The sequence below is a fragment of the Gastrolobium bilobum genome, unplaced genomic scaffold, assembly GCF_033153095.1.
Source record: "Gastrolobium bilobum isolate Gb01-03AN ecotype WA unplaced genomic scaffold, APGP_CSIRO_Gbil_v1 utg4377, whole genome shotgun sequence".
Taxonomy (NCBI): Eukaryota; Viridiplantae; Streptophyta; class Magnoliopsida; order Fabales; family Fabaceae; genus Gastrolobium; species Gastrolobium bilobum.
The window spans coordinates 641,995-655,908 of record NW_026895684.1 but is presented as its reverse complement, the minus strand read 5'-3'; the positions used below and the strand labels follow the sequence as shown (position 1 = coordinate 655,908).

The following is a 13,914-nucleotide window of genomic DNA, read 5'->3' as shown; positions in this document are numbered from 1 at the left end:
AATGGGTCAGCCGACCTAACAAGGCCTACGACTCGGCCTACATCAGGTCAGGTTTGGCCTATTACAACTAGTCAAATAGAAAAGGCTCAGGCATAAAAAAGTCTATTTAAAAAGCAAGTCATAGGCTTTCTTTTACATGCCGAGCCTATAAGCCTATAGATCGGTCTATATCATATTGTTTATTTTAAATAAAACAAATAAATTATTATTTTAATGATTTTGAATAATAAAATAATATTATTTTAATTATTTTTTTTAATTATTGAATGTCTAATAGGCTTAAACAGGCTAACAAATCTAGACCAAAGCTTTTATTTTTTAAATATAGGCCAGATCAGACTTATAATTTGGGCATACACAGGCTAACAGATCAGGTCAGACCTAAAATATTTTACTCAGACATGATCTATTTAAGTCAAAGTCTAGTCCAACCCAGCCTATTTACACCCTTAGCTACCAAGTTTAAATATGTGAGATTCTGAATTTTGTTACTTAATTATCCATGTACATAAATTTACAACATATAGACTAATGTAAGTAATTACTTTCCTAAAAAATAATTAATTTTGGGATAACAAATCAGACCTATAATCTCACACATCTTTCCTATAATCTGTCTAATAAAAGGTAAAAACAAGTATCCAATAATTATACTATTGTTCATTCTATTATCATGACAATTATGGTTTGGGGAGTTAATAAAAGAAATAACAAAAGTAGAAACATACCCAGTCATTGTCTCTAGCTAATACAGCAAGGTACTTAGTACTTAGGGGAAGCTGGTGCAACCTACAAAAATTTGTTACCAAACTCCAGTGCTGGCTAGCAACCTTTCGTTGAGATCTTAACTCATTTACATCACCATTTCCAGTTAATATCCATGACCCATAGGTACTTCCGTCAACCAACCGTGGAAGACTTGCCTTTTCCAAATGGTGCAAGACAAGCATAAGAGCTCGTGAAGGCCGTTTACTTGGAGCTCCTGTCCCAGTACCATTCACAGGAGAATCCTTGTGCAAATATTCATCGGCTAGAGCTCGAGCAAGAGATTCTGTTACATCACCTTCATGGGATATTGCATGAAACACAGATCCCTTAGGTGATAATTGCCTGAGATTTTCATTATTCTCAATTGATTTGTGGAAAGATGATATCCGTTTTAGCACAGCAATATCGGTGCGCATCTTGCTTGCGGACAAACCACATAGTTCCAGAAGAAAAGCACATGAAGCGACAAGCATAGAATCCTCAAAATGCATAATAGCAACTGGCAAAACCTGAAAATTCAAGTGCAACAATTTTCAATCTACCACTCAAAATTCGAATGAGATGATTATTTTGGTATTTTTTGTGAATAACACTTTCTAAAATCTGGGAAAGAACCAATGAGGTTAGAAATTGGGAAGACGCAACATAGAACTGATAGAAGACCAAATAAATACAGTTAAAGATATAAAATCATGCACGTCCCTTAAACAAACAGCTTAACCTTTTAGGATTAATTGGTTACTCCCAAAACCCGGAAGACCAAGTCATCAGAAGCTTGATTCTTTCCACCTCCATAATCCAAAATTAAATTACATTTTAGTACAAAGTAAAATAGACTTGTGTATTGCCCATGCTCAAAGCGGAAAAAGCTCTTGCATGGGCATGTTAGAGATATAAAATCATTCATATGGAAGCGGGGCTTGGGAGTAATGTCACTACCTATTTTGGAATATATCATCAAGTGAGGATATTTATCGGGTAACAAACTAAGCATTTTACAACATTTGCATGTAGCACATTGATTTGTTCAATTTTATATCTCATTTCAAATATATAATCAGAAAATTTACTTAAAAAGAAACCTCACAGATGAAAGTAAAGTCTCTTCGCTTGGTCCTAGTGGTGAAAGAAGTGTCTGAACATCAGATTGAAGGTTACTTTGTTCACGAGTCAACGAAGTACTGGTTTCCTCTTCTGACTTGAGATTTTGAACTCTATGGCCAAGAATTTGGTTAAAAGCTGCTAAAGGTCGTCTACGATGCAAATGGTGCTCAAGCCCAAATCCATTTTCCTGAAAAATCAATTCAAATTACTGATATACATTATCAAAAATATCCAAATACTCAATTATAATGGCAAACAAGGGTTTGTTGGCAATTCAATAACTTGAACACTGGGCAAATAGCATGTTTGTCTACTTGAATATAAAATAATAGAAGAATAATATATTGTGTATTGATCTGTGTCAGAGAGTTACAATATATAGAGACCCTAATGGGCTTAAGTGAAAGGCCCAAACCTAATCCTAATACAGTCAGAATACAGTCAGAATATTTACGGATAAGACGGAATCCAATCATATCTAATCATATCTAATCATATCATATCTAATATTCTAACACTCCCCCTCAAGCTGGTGCGTATATATTATGAGCACCAAGCTTGTTACAAATGTATTCAACCCGAGGACCTCTAAGAGCTTTAGTGAAAACATCCGCTAGTTGATCAGAGGAGTTGACGAAAGCAGTCTTGATTTCTCCTGACTGAATCTTTTCTCGAATGAAGTGACAATCAATCTCTATATGTTTGGTCCTCTCATGAAAGACAGGATTAGATGATATATGTAGCGCAGCTTGATTATCACAGATGAGTGTCATGGGTTGTTTCTGTTCACAAAGATGAAGCTCCTGAATCAACTGCTTTAACCAGACTAACTCACAGGTAGCATTTGCCATTGCACGATACTCAGCTTCTGCACTAGATCGAGCAACAACAGGTTGTTTCTTGCTCTTCCACGAAATTAAGTTTCCTCCAAAGAAGACACAATAGCCAGAAGTAGAGCGCCTGTCCGAGGGTGATCCTGCCCAATCAGCATCTGAATAACCACAAATTTCTGTATTTCCCTGATCTGAATACAACAAACCTTTTCTTGGTGCTCCTTTGATGTATCGGAGGATCCTCACAGCAGCATCCCAATGTGAATCACAAGGGGAATCAAGAAACTGACTAGCCGTACTAACAGCGAAAGAAATATCTGGCCTAGTCACAGTAAGATAGTTGAGCTTCCCAATTAGCCTCCGATAACGTCCAGGATCAGATAACGGCTCCCCCTGTCCGGGCAATAACTTGACATTAGGATCCATAGGTGTATCAACTGGTTTACTACCCAACATACCAGTTTCTTCTAGGATATCCAGGGCATATTTCCTTTGACAGATAGAAATGCCCTGTCTGGATTGCGCCACCTCAATTCCCAAGAAGTAACGCAGCTTCCCAAGGTCCTTTGTTTGAAATGTACTAAACAAATGCTGTTTTAACTGACGAATTCCGTCTTGATCACTTCCGGTGAGAATGATGTCGTCAACATAGACTAACAAATAGATACACTTATCAGGAGATGTAATCCTATAAAACACAGAATGGTCAACTTTACTGCGGATTAAGCCAAACGCCTGAACAGCAGAACTGAAGCGACTGAACCATGCTCGAGGAGACTGCTTGAGACCATATAAGGATTTCCGAAGACGACACACCTTTCCAGACTCCCCCTGAGCAACAAAACCAGGTGGTTGCTCCATGTAAACTTCTTGTAAATCACCATGAAGAAAGGCATTTTTGATGTCAAGTTGAAGGAGTGGCCAGTGACTAACAGCAGCAAGGGCAAGAAAGAGGCGGACTGACGCCATCTTAGCGACCAGAGAAAATGTATCGCTATAATCAAGGCCAAAGATTTGAGTAAAACCCTTGGCAACTAAACGTGCCTTGAGACGATCAATATGGCCATCAGGTCCAACTTTCACAGTAAAAACCCAGCGACAACCAACTATAGACTTCTCTGGAGGAGCAGAAACAAGGTCCCAAGTGCCATTGGAATGAAGTGCAGTCATCTCATCAAGCATTGCTTGGCGCCACCCTGGATGGGAAAGTGCTTCACCTGTGGTTTTAGGAATAGAAATAGAAGAAAGACTAGAAACAAAGGTGAAATGAGGTGAAGAAAGACGGTCATAACTCAAAAAGGTATAAAGAGGATAAGGGTTACGAGTAGTACGTGTACCTTTTCTTTGAGCAATGGGAAGAGTCTCTGATGAAGGATCCGGAGGGGAAGAAGCAACAACAGTGGGCGATGAGTCAGCAAGAGTCGAGTCGACAGGAGGCACAGTTTTGCGACGCTGATAGGTGAGAAGTGGACGGTCCTCAGGTATAGAAGCAATAGGTTGCTCATCTGGAATAGAAGCACCTGCAGCTGGCAAAGACAAGTCAAGAAAAGGGACAGGAAGTACATGATCAACCTGTGACATCTGAGATGGGATAGAATTAAAGGGTTGTTGATCAAGAAAAGTGACATCAGCGGAAACTAAGTAACGCTTAAGGTCGGGAGAATAACAACGATAACCCTTTTGAAGACGAGAATAACCAAGAAAGATACACTGAAAGGCTTTGGATGTTAACTTATCCTTACCAGGAGTGAGATCATGAACAAAACAAGTACAACCAAAGACATGTGGAGTTAGAGGATAAAGAGGAACATCTGGAAGCAATAGATTATGAGGAATGTCATTGTGGAGCACAGATGAAGGCATGCGATTGATGAGAAAACAAGAGATGAGTACAGCATCTGCCCAGAAGTGAAAGGGAACCTGCATATGAATAAGAAGGGTACGGGCAGTTTCAATGAGATGTCTGTTTTTAGGTTCAGCCACCCCATTTTGTTGTGGAGTGTGAGGACAAGTAGTTTGATGTAAAGTACCTTGTGTGGCCAAGAAATTAGAAAAATCAATAGAAACATATTCCTTAGCATTATCACTACGTAGAATACGAATAGAAACACCAAATTGAGTATGGATCTCAGTAGAAAACTTTTTATAAATGGAAAATAGCTCGAAACGATTTTTCATTAAATAGGTCCAAGTGCAACGGGAAAAATCATCAATAAAGGTAACGAAATACCGAAAACCTAAGACAGACAAGGTACGACTTGGACCCCAGATATCTGAATGAACAAGAGAGAAAGGGGCATCAGCTCGTTTATTGACTCGACTGGCAAAAGAGGAGCGTGTATGCTTCCCTTGTTGACATGACACACAATCTAAAGACTGAAGACCGGACAAAAGAGGAACCATTTTCTGCAACTTTGAAAGACTTGGATGACCAAGGCGACTGTGGATAAGTTGTGGAGATTCTGTGAGAGAGCATGCTACTGAAGGACGAGGCACATCCAGATAATAAAGCCCCCGTGACTCACGACCCACTCCAATCATTTTCCCCGTACCCGGATCCTGCACAGAAACAGAATGATTAGAGAAAGTAATGGTGCAAGTGAGGGAGTGGATCAACTTACTAATAGAAATTAAGTTATAAGGGATGCCAGGAATGTAATAGACAGATGTCAGGGCCAAGGTAGAGGTCGGACGAGCTTGTCCAATCCCACGAACTGGGGCTTTGATTCCATCCGCAAGGGTAAAAGACGGTAAATGATCAGAATAAGTAAGAGATGTAAAGAGTTCCTTATTACCACAGAGATGATCGGTAGCACCGGAGTCAAATATCCAAGTGCCAAGTGATGTAGAATGAGAAACACAAGCAACAGGATTACCAGTATAAGGCTGAGACTGAGGAGAAGCCTTCCTGAGAGGGGTTTGGAGTGCAGCATAGTCCGAACCTGAACCAAATCATGCATTGTCTGACTGAGCTATATTTGCAACAATAGAAGGAGAGTTAACCTCCGAGAGATCAGGAGATGCTGCTGCCATTTAAAGATAAAATATAAAAGCCGTAAACGAAGGCAAACGATATCCAATCAAGAAGAACCACGCGTCTAAGGTCAGACCCACAGAGAAACAATCACAGATCCAGAAAGGGGAGGAGAAGGCGAGCTTCTCTGTCCAAGACCGGCCGGAAAAAGCCGTCGGAATAGTGCTCACGCGCCGGCAGAAGGTGGCGCGTGAAGCCCACGCGCAGAGAAGACAGGTGGCGCGTGACGGCGCGTGGGAGATGCGTTGCTGACCGGACCACCACAGACCTGGTCGCCGGGAAGAGAGGGTCCTGATCGCGTGAAGTTTGGTCAGAAAAGTCGCCGGAAAAAGTCTCTGGTTGCCTAAACAGTGATTCTGACGGTGGGCGGTGGTTCCGGTGGCCGTCGGAGGTGCTGACGCGTTTGGAAAAATCACTCAGAGGCTGTTTACAGCCCTAGAAGGCTTGCCGGAAGGACGCACGACAAGAAAGAGGACTCCTAAGCAGTGGGCTTAGGTTTTAAAGCAAAAAACAAGGTTTCTAAGCGGAAGCGAGGGTTCCCAGAACGAAAGAGCTCTGATACCAACTTGAATATAAAATAATAGAAGAATAATATATTGTGTATTGATCTGTGTCAGAGAGTTACAATATATAGAGACCCTAATGGGCTTAAGTGAAAGGCCCAAACCTAATCCTAATACAGTCTGAATACAGTCAGAATATTTACGGATAAGACGGAATCCAATCATATCTAATCATATCATATCTAATATTCTAACATGTCTTAACAAACATAGAAGCATATTGCAGATAAGAATGGGAAAGACAGCTCCTGAAAAAGGAAAATACTAGATGACCAGAATTTTTTGCCAGAACAAGTTGGCTTTGTTACTGATTTTTGGATGGACGAGTGGTCCCTAGTACTTTGACTTATCCAACAACTGCCCTTGAATCATGAGAAATTATGGCTGAATTTTGTCCTTTTTTGTGTAGCATTGCTCATTACAAAATAAAAATAAAAATATTTGATCAGAGCAAATACCTTTAACTGCTGTAAAGAACCAATTCAACCCAAAAGCTTAAGCTGTTGGGTGAGGTTACATTAATGATTTTATATATCTCAACACGCCCCCTCACACGAGAGCCCACTGGGCTTGAAGGGTGGACAATGCACAAGCCCACTTACCTGTGCGAAGAAAGAAATTCCACTAGAAGGAAAGTGAGAGGCGTTGAGGATCGAACCCGGTACACCGAGGCTCTGATACCATGTAAAGAACCAATTCAACCCAAAAGCTTAAGCTGTTGGGTGAGGTTACATTAATGATTTTATATATCTCAACAACTGCCAAGCATATTGTCATGTAATTAATGATCACAATACAACCACAAACGGCAGAGAATTTTAAAGGGTACTCAACTCATTTAATTTATAGCCTCAAACTGAAGTAATTGTAAAGAAAGATAAGGCAATTTTGGCTCTCACTGAAACTCATATCTAGCATTAGAGACATGTTTTGGATAAAAATACTCAAGATCAAAGAAACTGAACCCTCCCTGAGGGTCAATGGTCGTATTGCCTATATCACCTCATACCTTGTAAATTACAAAGATAGAACAATGTAGCAAAAAATCTCACTTTCATAATCCAAGTCTCCTAGGGGAAACAAATATTGGATAACATGTTATAGTTTAACTCTCCAGTCTAATAACTAGTACTAGCAAACCCAATAAAATTCCTGCAAAATAATGCTACTCTATGCTTTGCTACCTGACCTAATAGTAGTTATGACTTATGATCCTTTTGATGCAGAAAAAAACTTAGATTGCAACTCATAGTTAGAGGAACTGGACTGGAACAGACATCAACTCAATAAGGGGACCAGGTCATTTGGTCATGCTTTGTCACTAGTCTAAGAATCGAACCAGACACTATTTTATAAAATATTGAAAGAAGAAACAAATATAAAATGGTAATCAATATTAGTAAGACTCAACTAAGTTTTTATCAATTAACTTCAAATTTGTAAAGGATAAAATAGTAAAGGACATATTTTATCTTGTGAAAAGCAAGGAAGAATCCAGTAAAAAGTCATGGTGGCCAATAACTATAATAATAATAATTTAAAATTAATACCCGTATCCAATTCTTAATCCAACCTTCATCAATGGAATGCTGTGTGTCCGTGACAATTAGTTTGTGCTTTCCAACATTGAACATCCTAATTAGCTTATGTTTATTTTTCTCCACTAATCAACTTAACTCATTATTTTATTCACATATTTTAAAATTTATTTGAGAACGTTTCAAAATTGTTATGGCAATCGAAACTAGATCAAGGCAAGCTAAGGTTTTGGGACCAAAATGATGAGTTGTTCAAAATAATGCTTCCTTGCTACAGGTTGCACATGTTCTGTGCACCTAAATCTGTGAGTCCAACGAAAGCTTTGACCAGGTCATTTGCATAGGATGATCAAATTAAATAATCACACCAGCCAGGTGGCCAGCTGAACTAACTGAACCAATTGGGTTCCTCCAACTATGTTGCAACTGTGGTCCCTTATGTTATGCCAATAAAAATTGCAAATAATATACAGCTAAACAATCTTTAGGCTGTAAAACATTTCTTAGCAGTTTTCAAGAAAAAGAAAATTCTTTTAAGAGGGGGAAAATGAGTCCAAAAAGGTGAGTTGGACAATAAATCATCCTAAACAGAAAAAAATGAAACAGGGAAAAGCAAGCAATTAAATTAAATGTCCATACCTCAAGTAGAGGACCGTGTAGTTCTTCTTCGATGTGTTTTTGGATAGTTGCCTCCCAGGAGATTGCACTAATCTCAGCATGCACATCAGCATTTATGAATAAATCGATGTCTCTATGTAGCAAAGTTTCCCCTGTAGGGAACCCTGAAAATGATTGGCATCCAAGAGGACCCTGTAACATAATGAAAACTACATGACTTGGATTGCATACATATACATGAACTGCATCTGCAATAGCTTGCGAACTGCATGACAGAGAAGGGTATTTCACATAGTAAAACAATTTCAAAACAAGAAGTTGTCAGGGAACATATTTCTGTATCTGAGAACCAATATGAGTGTGTGACCATATAAATATCTTTTGCTTTTTTTTTTTGGGACAGGGAGGGGGATGGACAAACATCAACATCAACAATACTCTCATCCCAAACTAGTTTGGGTCGGTGATGAGCCCAAATAAAAAGTACAAAAAGATTGAGAAATAAAAAAGGTACAAATTTTAAAAAGAAGAAAAAAAAAACCAATAAACAATTAAAAAGAAAAATAAAATAAAGTGAAAATAAAGATGAATAAGAGAGAAAAATACATAAGAGAAAAATAAAGTAAAAATAAAAATGAAGAATAAGAGAAAAATATAAATAAATAAGAAAAAAAAGGAGAGGTAAAGAAAAAAAAGGGAGATATAGGGGGGTGGACAAACACCTCATTAAACCCTGACTAACAAGGGCAGAACGAGGGCAATCCCTGTACACAGCCCTACCCTTGCATATTTGCAAAGAGACTGTTTCTTGAATTCAAACTCATGACCTTTTAGTCCCAAAGAAGCAGTTTCACATCTTAGATGGACAAACATAAATAAACAAACAAAGAGAGAGAATAAGAGATAAGTGATGAAGCTGTCCTAACATGACATCTAAAGCATACAATATTTTCAAAAGAAACAATATCAGCCAGGTATAACTTTATTTGAAATAAGAAAGACAAAATTGCATACAAAAGGCAGCAAAGAAATTCTCGTCATTCAAAAAGGAGAACAAAACAGACCTGGACATAAAGTTGCATCAATCTTCGTATAGGCTTTGGAAACCAGCACGGAAGCATTTGTAAAAGTGAAGTATCACGTCCGGTAGAGAAGAAGATGTCGTCACGCCAACTAAGATAATCTGATAAAGCTGCATTGCCAAATTGTGATAGACATGATACAACAAAAAAAATGTAGGGTTAGTATAAGTGCCAAAGTAACTCTGAAGAAGGGGGTCAGGGAGGGGTTACCCAACAAATGAGGTTAATTGCAAACCAGTTTTTGCTTTAGGGACCAACAAGCCCATTGTATCTTGTCCAAGACATGCTCCTACAAGCGTGCGCCACAATGTGGGGAACCTTTGCAAAGTAGGTCTAAGGTTCTCCAATGTGCACTGGGCAGAGGAACTACTATGCCTATTCACAGCACCACTATTTAGGCAGCTTTCAATCGGGACAGCAGCATGCATCAGAGTTGCCAGAGCTGCCATTTCTCCCCCTCCTTCAGCAATGTCATCAACAGTTCGAATTATTTCATCTACCTCCAAAACACTGAGGTCACTTCTTGGTACTAAATTACGTGACATTATTGAACGAGCATTGGCAAGTGAGGCCTTGTATTCACAGCCCTTAACTCTAGAGAAGAGCAGCCATCTTTCCCATTCATAATCAACCTGTTCAGATGCAATGTATCAACAAGCAACAGATATAAGCACATAATAAGAAATTTCACCAATAACTAAATAAGGACAAACCTAAGTAAAATTAACAACATATACACACAAATCTATATATATCATAACAAAAGGAGGAAAATAAGAAGCACAAATACATGAAAGGTATTTTGGTAAAAAAAAAAAACAAAGACATGCTCATGAAAAAAGTCAACTCTAAATGTCTCCTGTTACAAGTATACTACTGGTATTATATGACAGAGCCTCAATGCCAAACATTAGGCACTTGGTAATCTAGCATTATCCCTTTATTTATAGCTCAGAAAATGGATAAAAGTAGCAAGGAATTTCCTCTAACCATTACATCCGTTCTGCTACTAAAGCTTACCTCTAATTAAGGAAAGAAAACATATGAAGAAGAGTAGAGGGATTTAAGAGATGGCGCCACCATATCAAGAGATTTCCTCTGGGTATTACATCTGTTCTGCTACTGAAGCTTATCTCTCGTGAAGTAAAAAAAGGAAGATATGTCCATTATGGAACTCTAAAAAAATATACTTGACATGACATTAGCACTCCATTTATGAAGGCTTAATGTGGTCTTTCAACGCCAATTCCATCAACCGGAGGACCAATTAGATGTCGCCAATAACTAAGAGAACTAATGGGATGTCCAGCATATCTTTGAAGGATCAAAATGGACGATTACTCCCAAAAAATATATATATAGAAAACTACAACTTCCTTTTAAAAAGATGTAAAAATAAAATCACTATTAGAAAGATTAATAAAAGCCATTGATAGGCTTTTTCCTTCCTTACAGCTTAACCTTTGGTACAAACCTCTGACTGGACGGTCAAAAGTTCAATACTTACTACTGCCCTCACTCTTCAAATTAAATTATATTTCTTACACAAGGTTGAGGTGGGCCTATGCTCTACCCTCACTTCAAGGACAAAAGCTTTTCTCATGACAAAGTGTATTAGATATATGTTAACAAGAACTATTACAAGCATCCTCAGCTTAAGCTTTTAGGAATTAGGATAGCTGGTTCAATAATAACCAGGTTCCACCACAGACTTTTTGGGCTAGGCATAACATGCCAAACCCATAATTAAAAGCAAGCCACTTTAACGAGTTTCTTGACCAAAACAATAATAATTAAAAACCTCTACCATTATTCTTTATAAATCTAAGATTCAAATTGAACCTAATCCTTTACTTCAACATGGCTAAGGACTTCCTTAAAAGCTCAAACAGTTAGGTGAACCAAAAGAATAGTTCTATTTCTACACCATGGCCTCTCGCACAAGGCCCATTAAACTTGAAGCATAAAGTCTGTGGATAATCATTGGCTAACTCTAGTTCTGAAATTCAAATTCTTTTATTAGAATAATGGGGCGACAGAGATCATACTCTTGACCACTTAGTCATGAAAGCTGTAATACCATGTTAAGGATCAACTTTCCTAAGAGATTAAACTGTTAGGTTAAGGATAAAAAATGGTATTATATCTCAACCAAATACTTTTACCCTGCACATGAAGATGTCAGACCATGAAAACAAACCAATTCAGATCACTGGTTTGTCTGAGAATATTCAGAATAGTTAACTTTTGAACTCATCTTATATGTTCTACTGATGAGTTTTTTGGATCAAAAACTTAAATTGGATGCAAACCTTCAACACTGTGTTGCCAAATATTAGAACAGTTGCAAAATCAATTTAATTTATACAGAATAAAATGCATGGATTTCAGGAAACGAAGCAGAATTACTGATCGCCAGAAAGTGTTAAGATGCTACCCTGGGGGAATAAAGTTTCCAGAAGGAATGTCATTGAGATCAACACTGTTTGCTACTCAAAGCAAAGACATTATTCACATTAACATGGAAGTTTTTGAAGACCAGAGGTTGAATAAAACAATGAATGGGAAATAAGGGATATTGCACAAATCCCTACAACATATAGCCTCTTAAAAGTAACAAAAACCAATAAATAGCATTGGAGCAGCCCTTTGGCTTAACCATATAGCACAAATGCAAGCATCTGGTGTTAACATAAAGAGTTTACCTGAATTCATTCTAAGTCGCATCTTTTATTTGGACTAGGGTGCTTAATAGAATTAACGTTAATGCCAATCTGTAAGTTTGAAAACACATACTGCTCTTACCCCAGGTAATTGTGTTATGTGTGTTGCTTGTTCTTCCTCATCTGTTCCTACATTGTTGCGCTGCTGTCTCTTTACACTATATTGTTCAGCCTTTTTGGTGACAGCTGGGTCTGAGCAAGGGGTCCTTGGACCATAAGGTTCTTACCCCCAGTAATAGCGTTATGTGTGGTGCTTGTTCTTCCTCATCTATTCCTACATTGTTCTACCGCTGTCTTGTTACAGTATATTGTTTGGCCTTTTTTATGACAGTTTGGTCTGAGCAAGGTTGTTAGACCAATTTTTGTTGACTAGCATTAGTAGTTTTTGTAGGAAGTAAAATGTCAAATTGTGCAATCTATGCTACTATTTGTGTATTTGACTGGAGTGTAACACTTGAAATTTTAACCACATTTTATTGGCTCAGCGGCTGATTTGGGACAAAATTACATGATTGGCTTCTGTTAGGTGTAAAGCAAAGTCTTTCTTAAGAGGTTTCCTTAACAGATATTCAGAGGGGTTGAGCAGCTTTTCCCCCTTGATGCTTTTTTGTCTGTAGTTATATTTTCCCTTTTTCATTTTGGAGGATCCCCTATCTTCCATATTCCTTCTACTGTTTTGACTTTGTCTTAATGAATTTCTTCTTTTGACAAAAAAAGAAAGAAATAAAGAGGTTACCTGAATTTGTAGGTAAACTTGCATAATGATACCATAAACAAAATTAAGTTTGAAAAACAACCAAAAAAAATTAAAACAACAGAACTTACAAATTTAATTGCATCAACAGCTTATGGAAGAAAACTTGAATCATGATTTGAAATAATAAAGACCAAGAAGGAACAATCAGAATAGATAACGCAAGTAACAATAACACAAAATGGACATAAAGAAACTTACTGCAGTTTCCTGAAATGCGTAAAGTGAATCATGATCGAGGACCAAATTATGATGATCAAGGTAAAGGTCCAAGAGATTTGGCAGGCTATATTGTGCACAGTGATGTACAAATAATTTATGGAAAGCTTGTACAGCTCCATCTCTAACTGATGAAGTCTCAATAAGATCATCCTCCAACCAGATCTTATCTCTGCCAGATATGAAACCTGAACGAGCCAAAAGAACTACCATCTCCAATGTCCCTTCCCAATAATCCTTCAAAAATATAAAACTTTGTGCAAGTTTTTCCTCCACAAGCATCCTTATCCACCCAGAGCATATATCAGGTGATAACCTATATATTTGGACATCTGGAACTTCCATGCAGACAGAATCCAATTCTTCAAGAGAGCATACGAAACTTCCATAATTAGAAGACTTCATATTGCATGCTAAAGACGAGGCAGGATGTAAAACATCCAAATTCAGTTGAAGACTTCCAGCAGATAGGACATATGCAGGAATCAAGTCCAGCAGTCCAAAGACTTCTTTCCAGTGATTACGGCACACATGGTATTCAAGTTGTGACTCCCATAATAAAGAAATGTCCAAAGGAAGAGATTGATTCAATATCATCTGTACAACCAGAGATGAATGAATAATGAAAATAAAGTTACTATAGAGAAGGATTTTTGTCCTAAAACATTGAATTAATGA

At 37.9% G+C, this 13,914-nt stretch overlaps 1 protein-coding gene across 4 annotated transcripts in view; it reads right to left on the bottom strand.

Moving 5' to 3' along the window:
* The window catches only part of LOC133291257 (uncharacterized), a 45,713-nt gene that overhangs the window by 17,050 nt on the left and 14,749 nt on the right, over window positions 1-13,914 (bottom strand). For all 4 annotated transcript variants that reach the window (XM_061489482.1, XM_061489507.1, XM_061489490.1 and 1 more), the window contains 6 exons: window positions 13,219-13,833; window positions 9,776-10,172; window positions 9,523-9,650; window positions 8,480-8,650; window positions 1,856-2,059; window positions 729-1,277 (listed from right to left, as the gene is read on the bottom strand). In XM_061489482.1, the coding sequence (XP_061345466.1) occupies window positions 729-1,277; window positions 1,856-2,059; window positions 8,480-8,650; window positions 9,523-9,650; window positions 9,776-10,172; window positions 13,219-13,833 (2,064 nt within the window). The remainder of the gene's footprint in view (window positions 1-728; window positions 1,278-1,855; window positions 2,060-8,479; window positions 8,651-9,522; window positions 9,651-9,775; window positions 10,173-13,218; window positions 13,834-13,914) is intronic.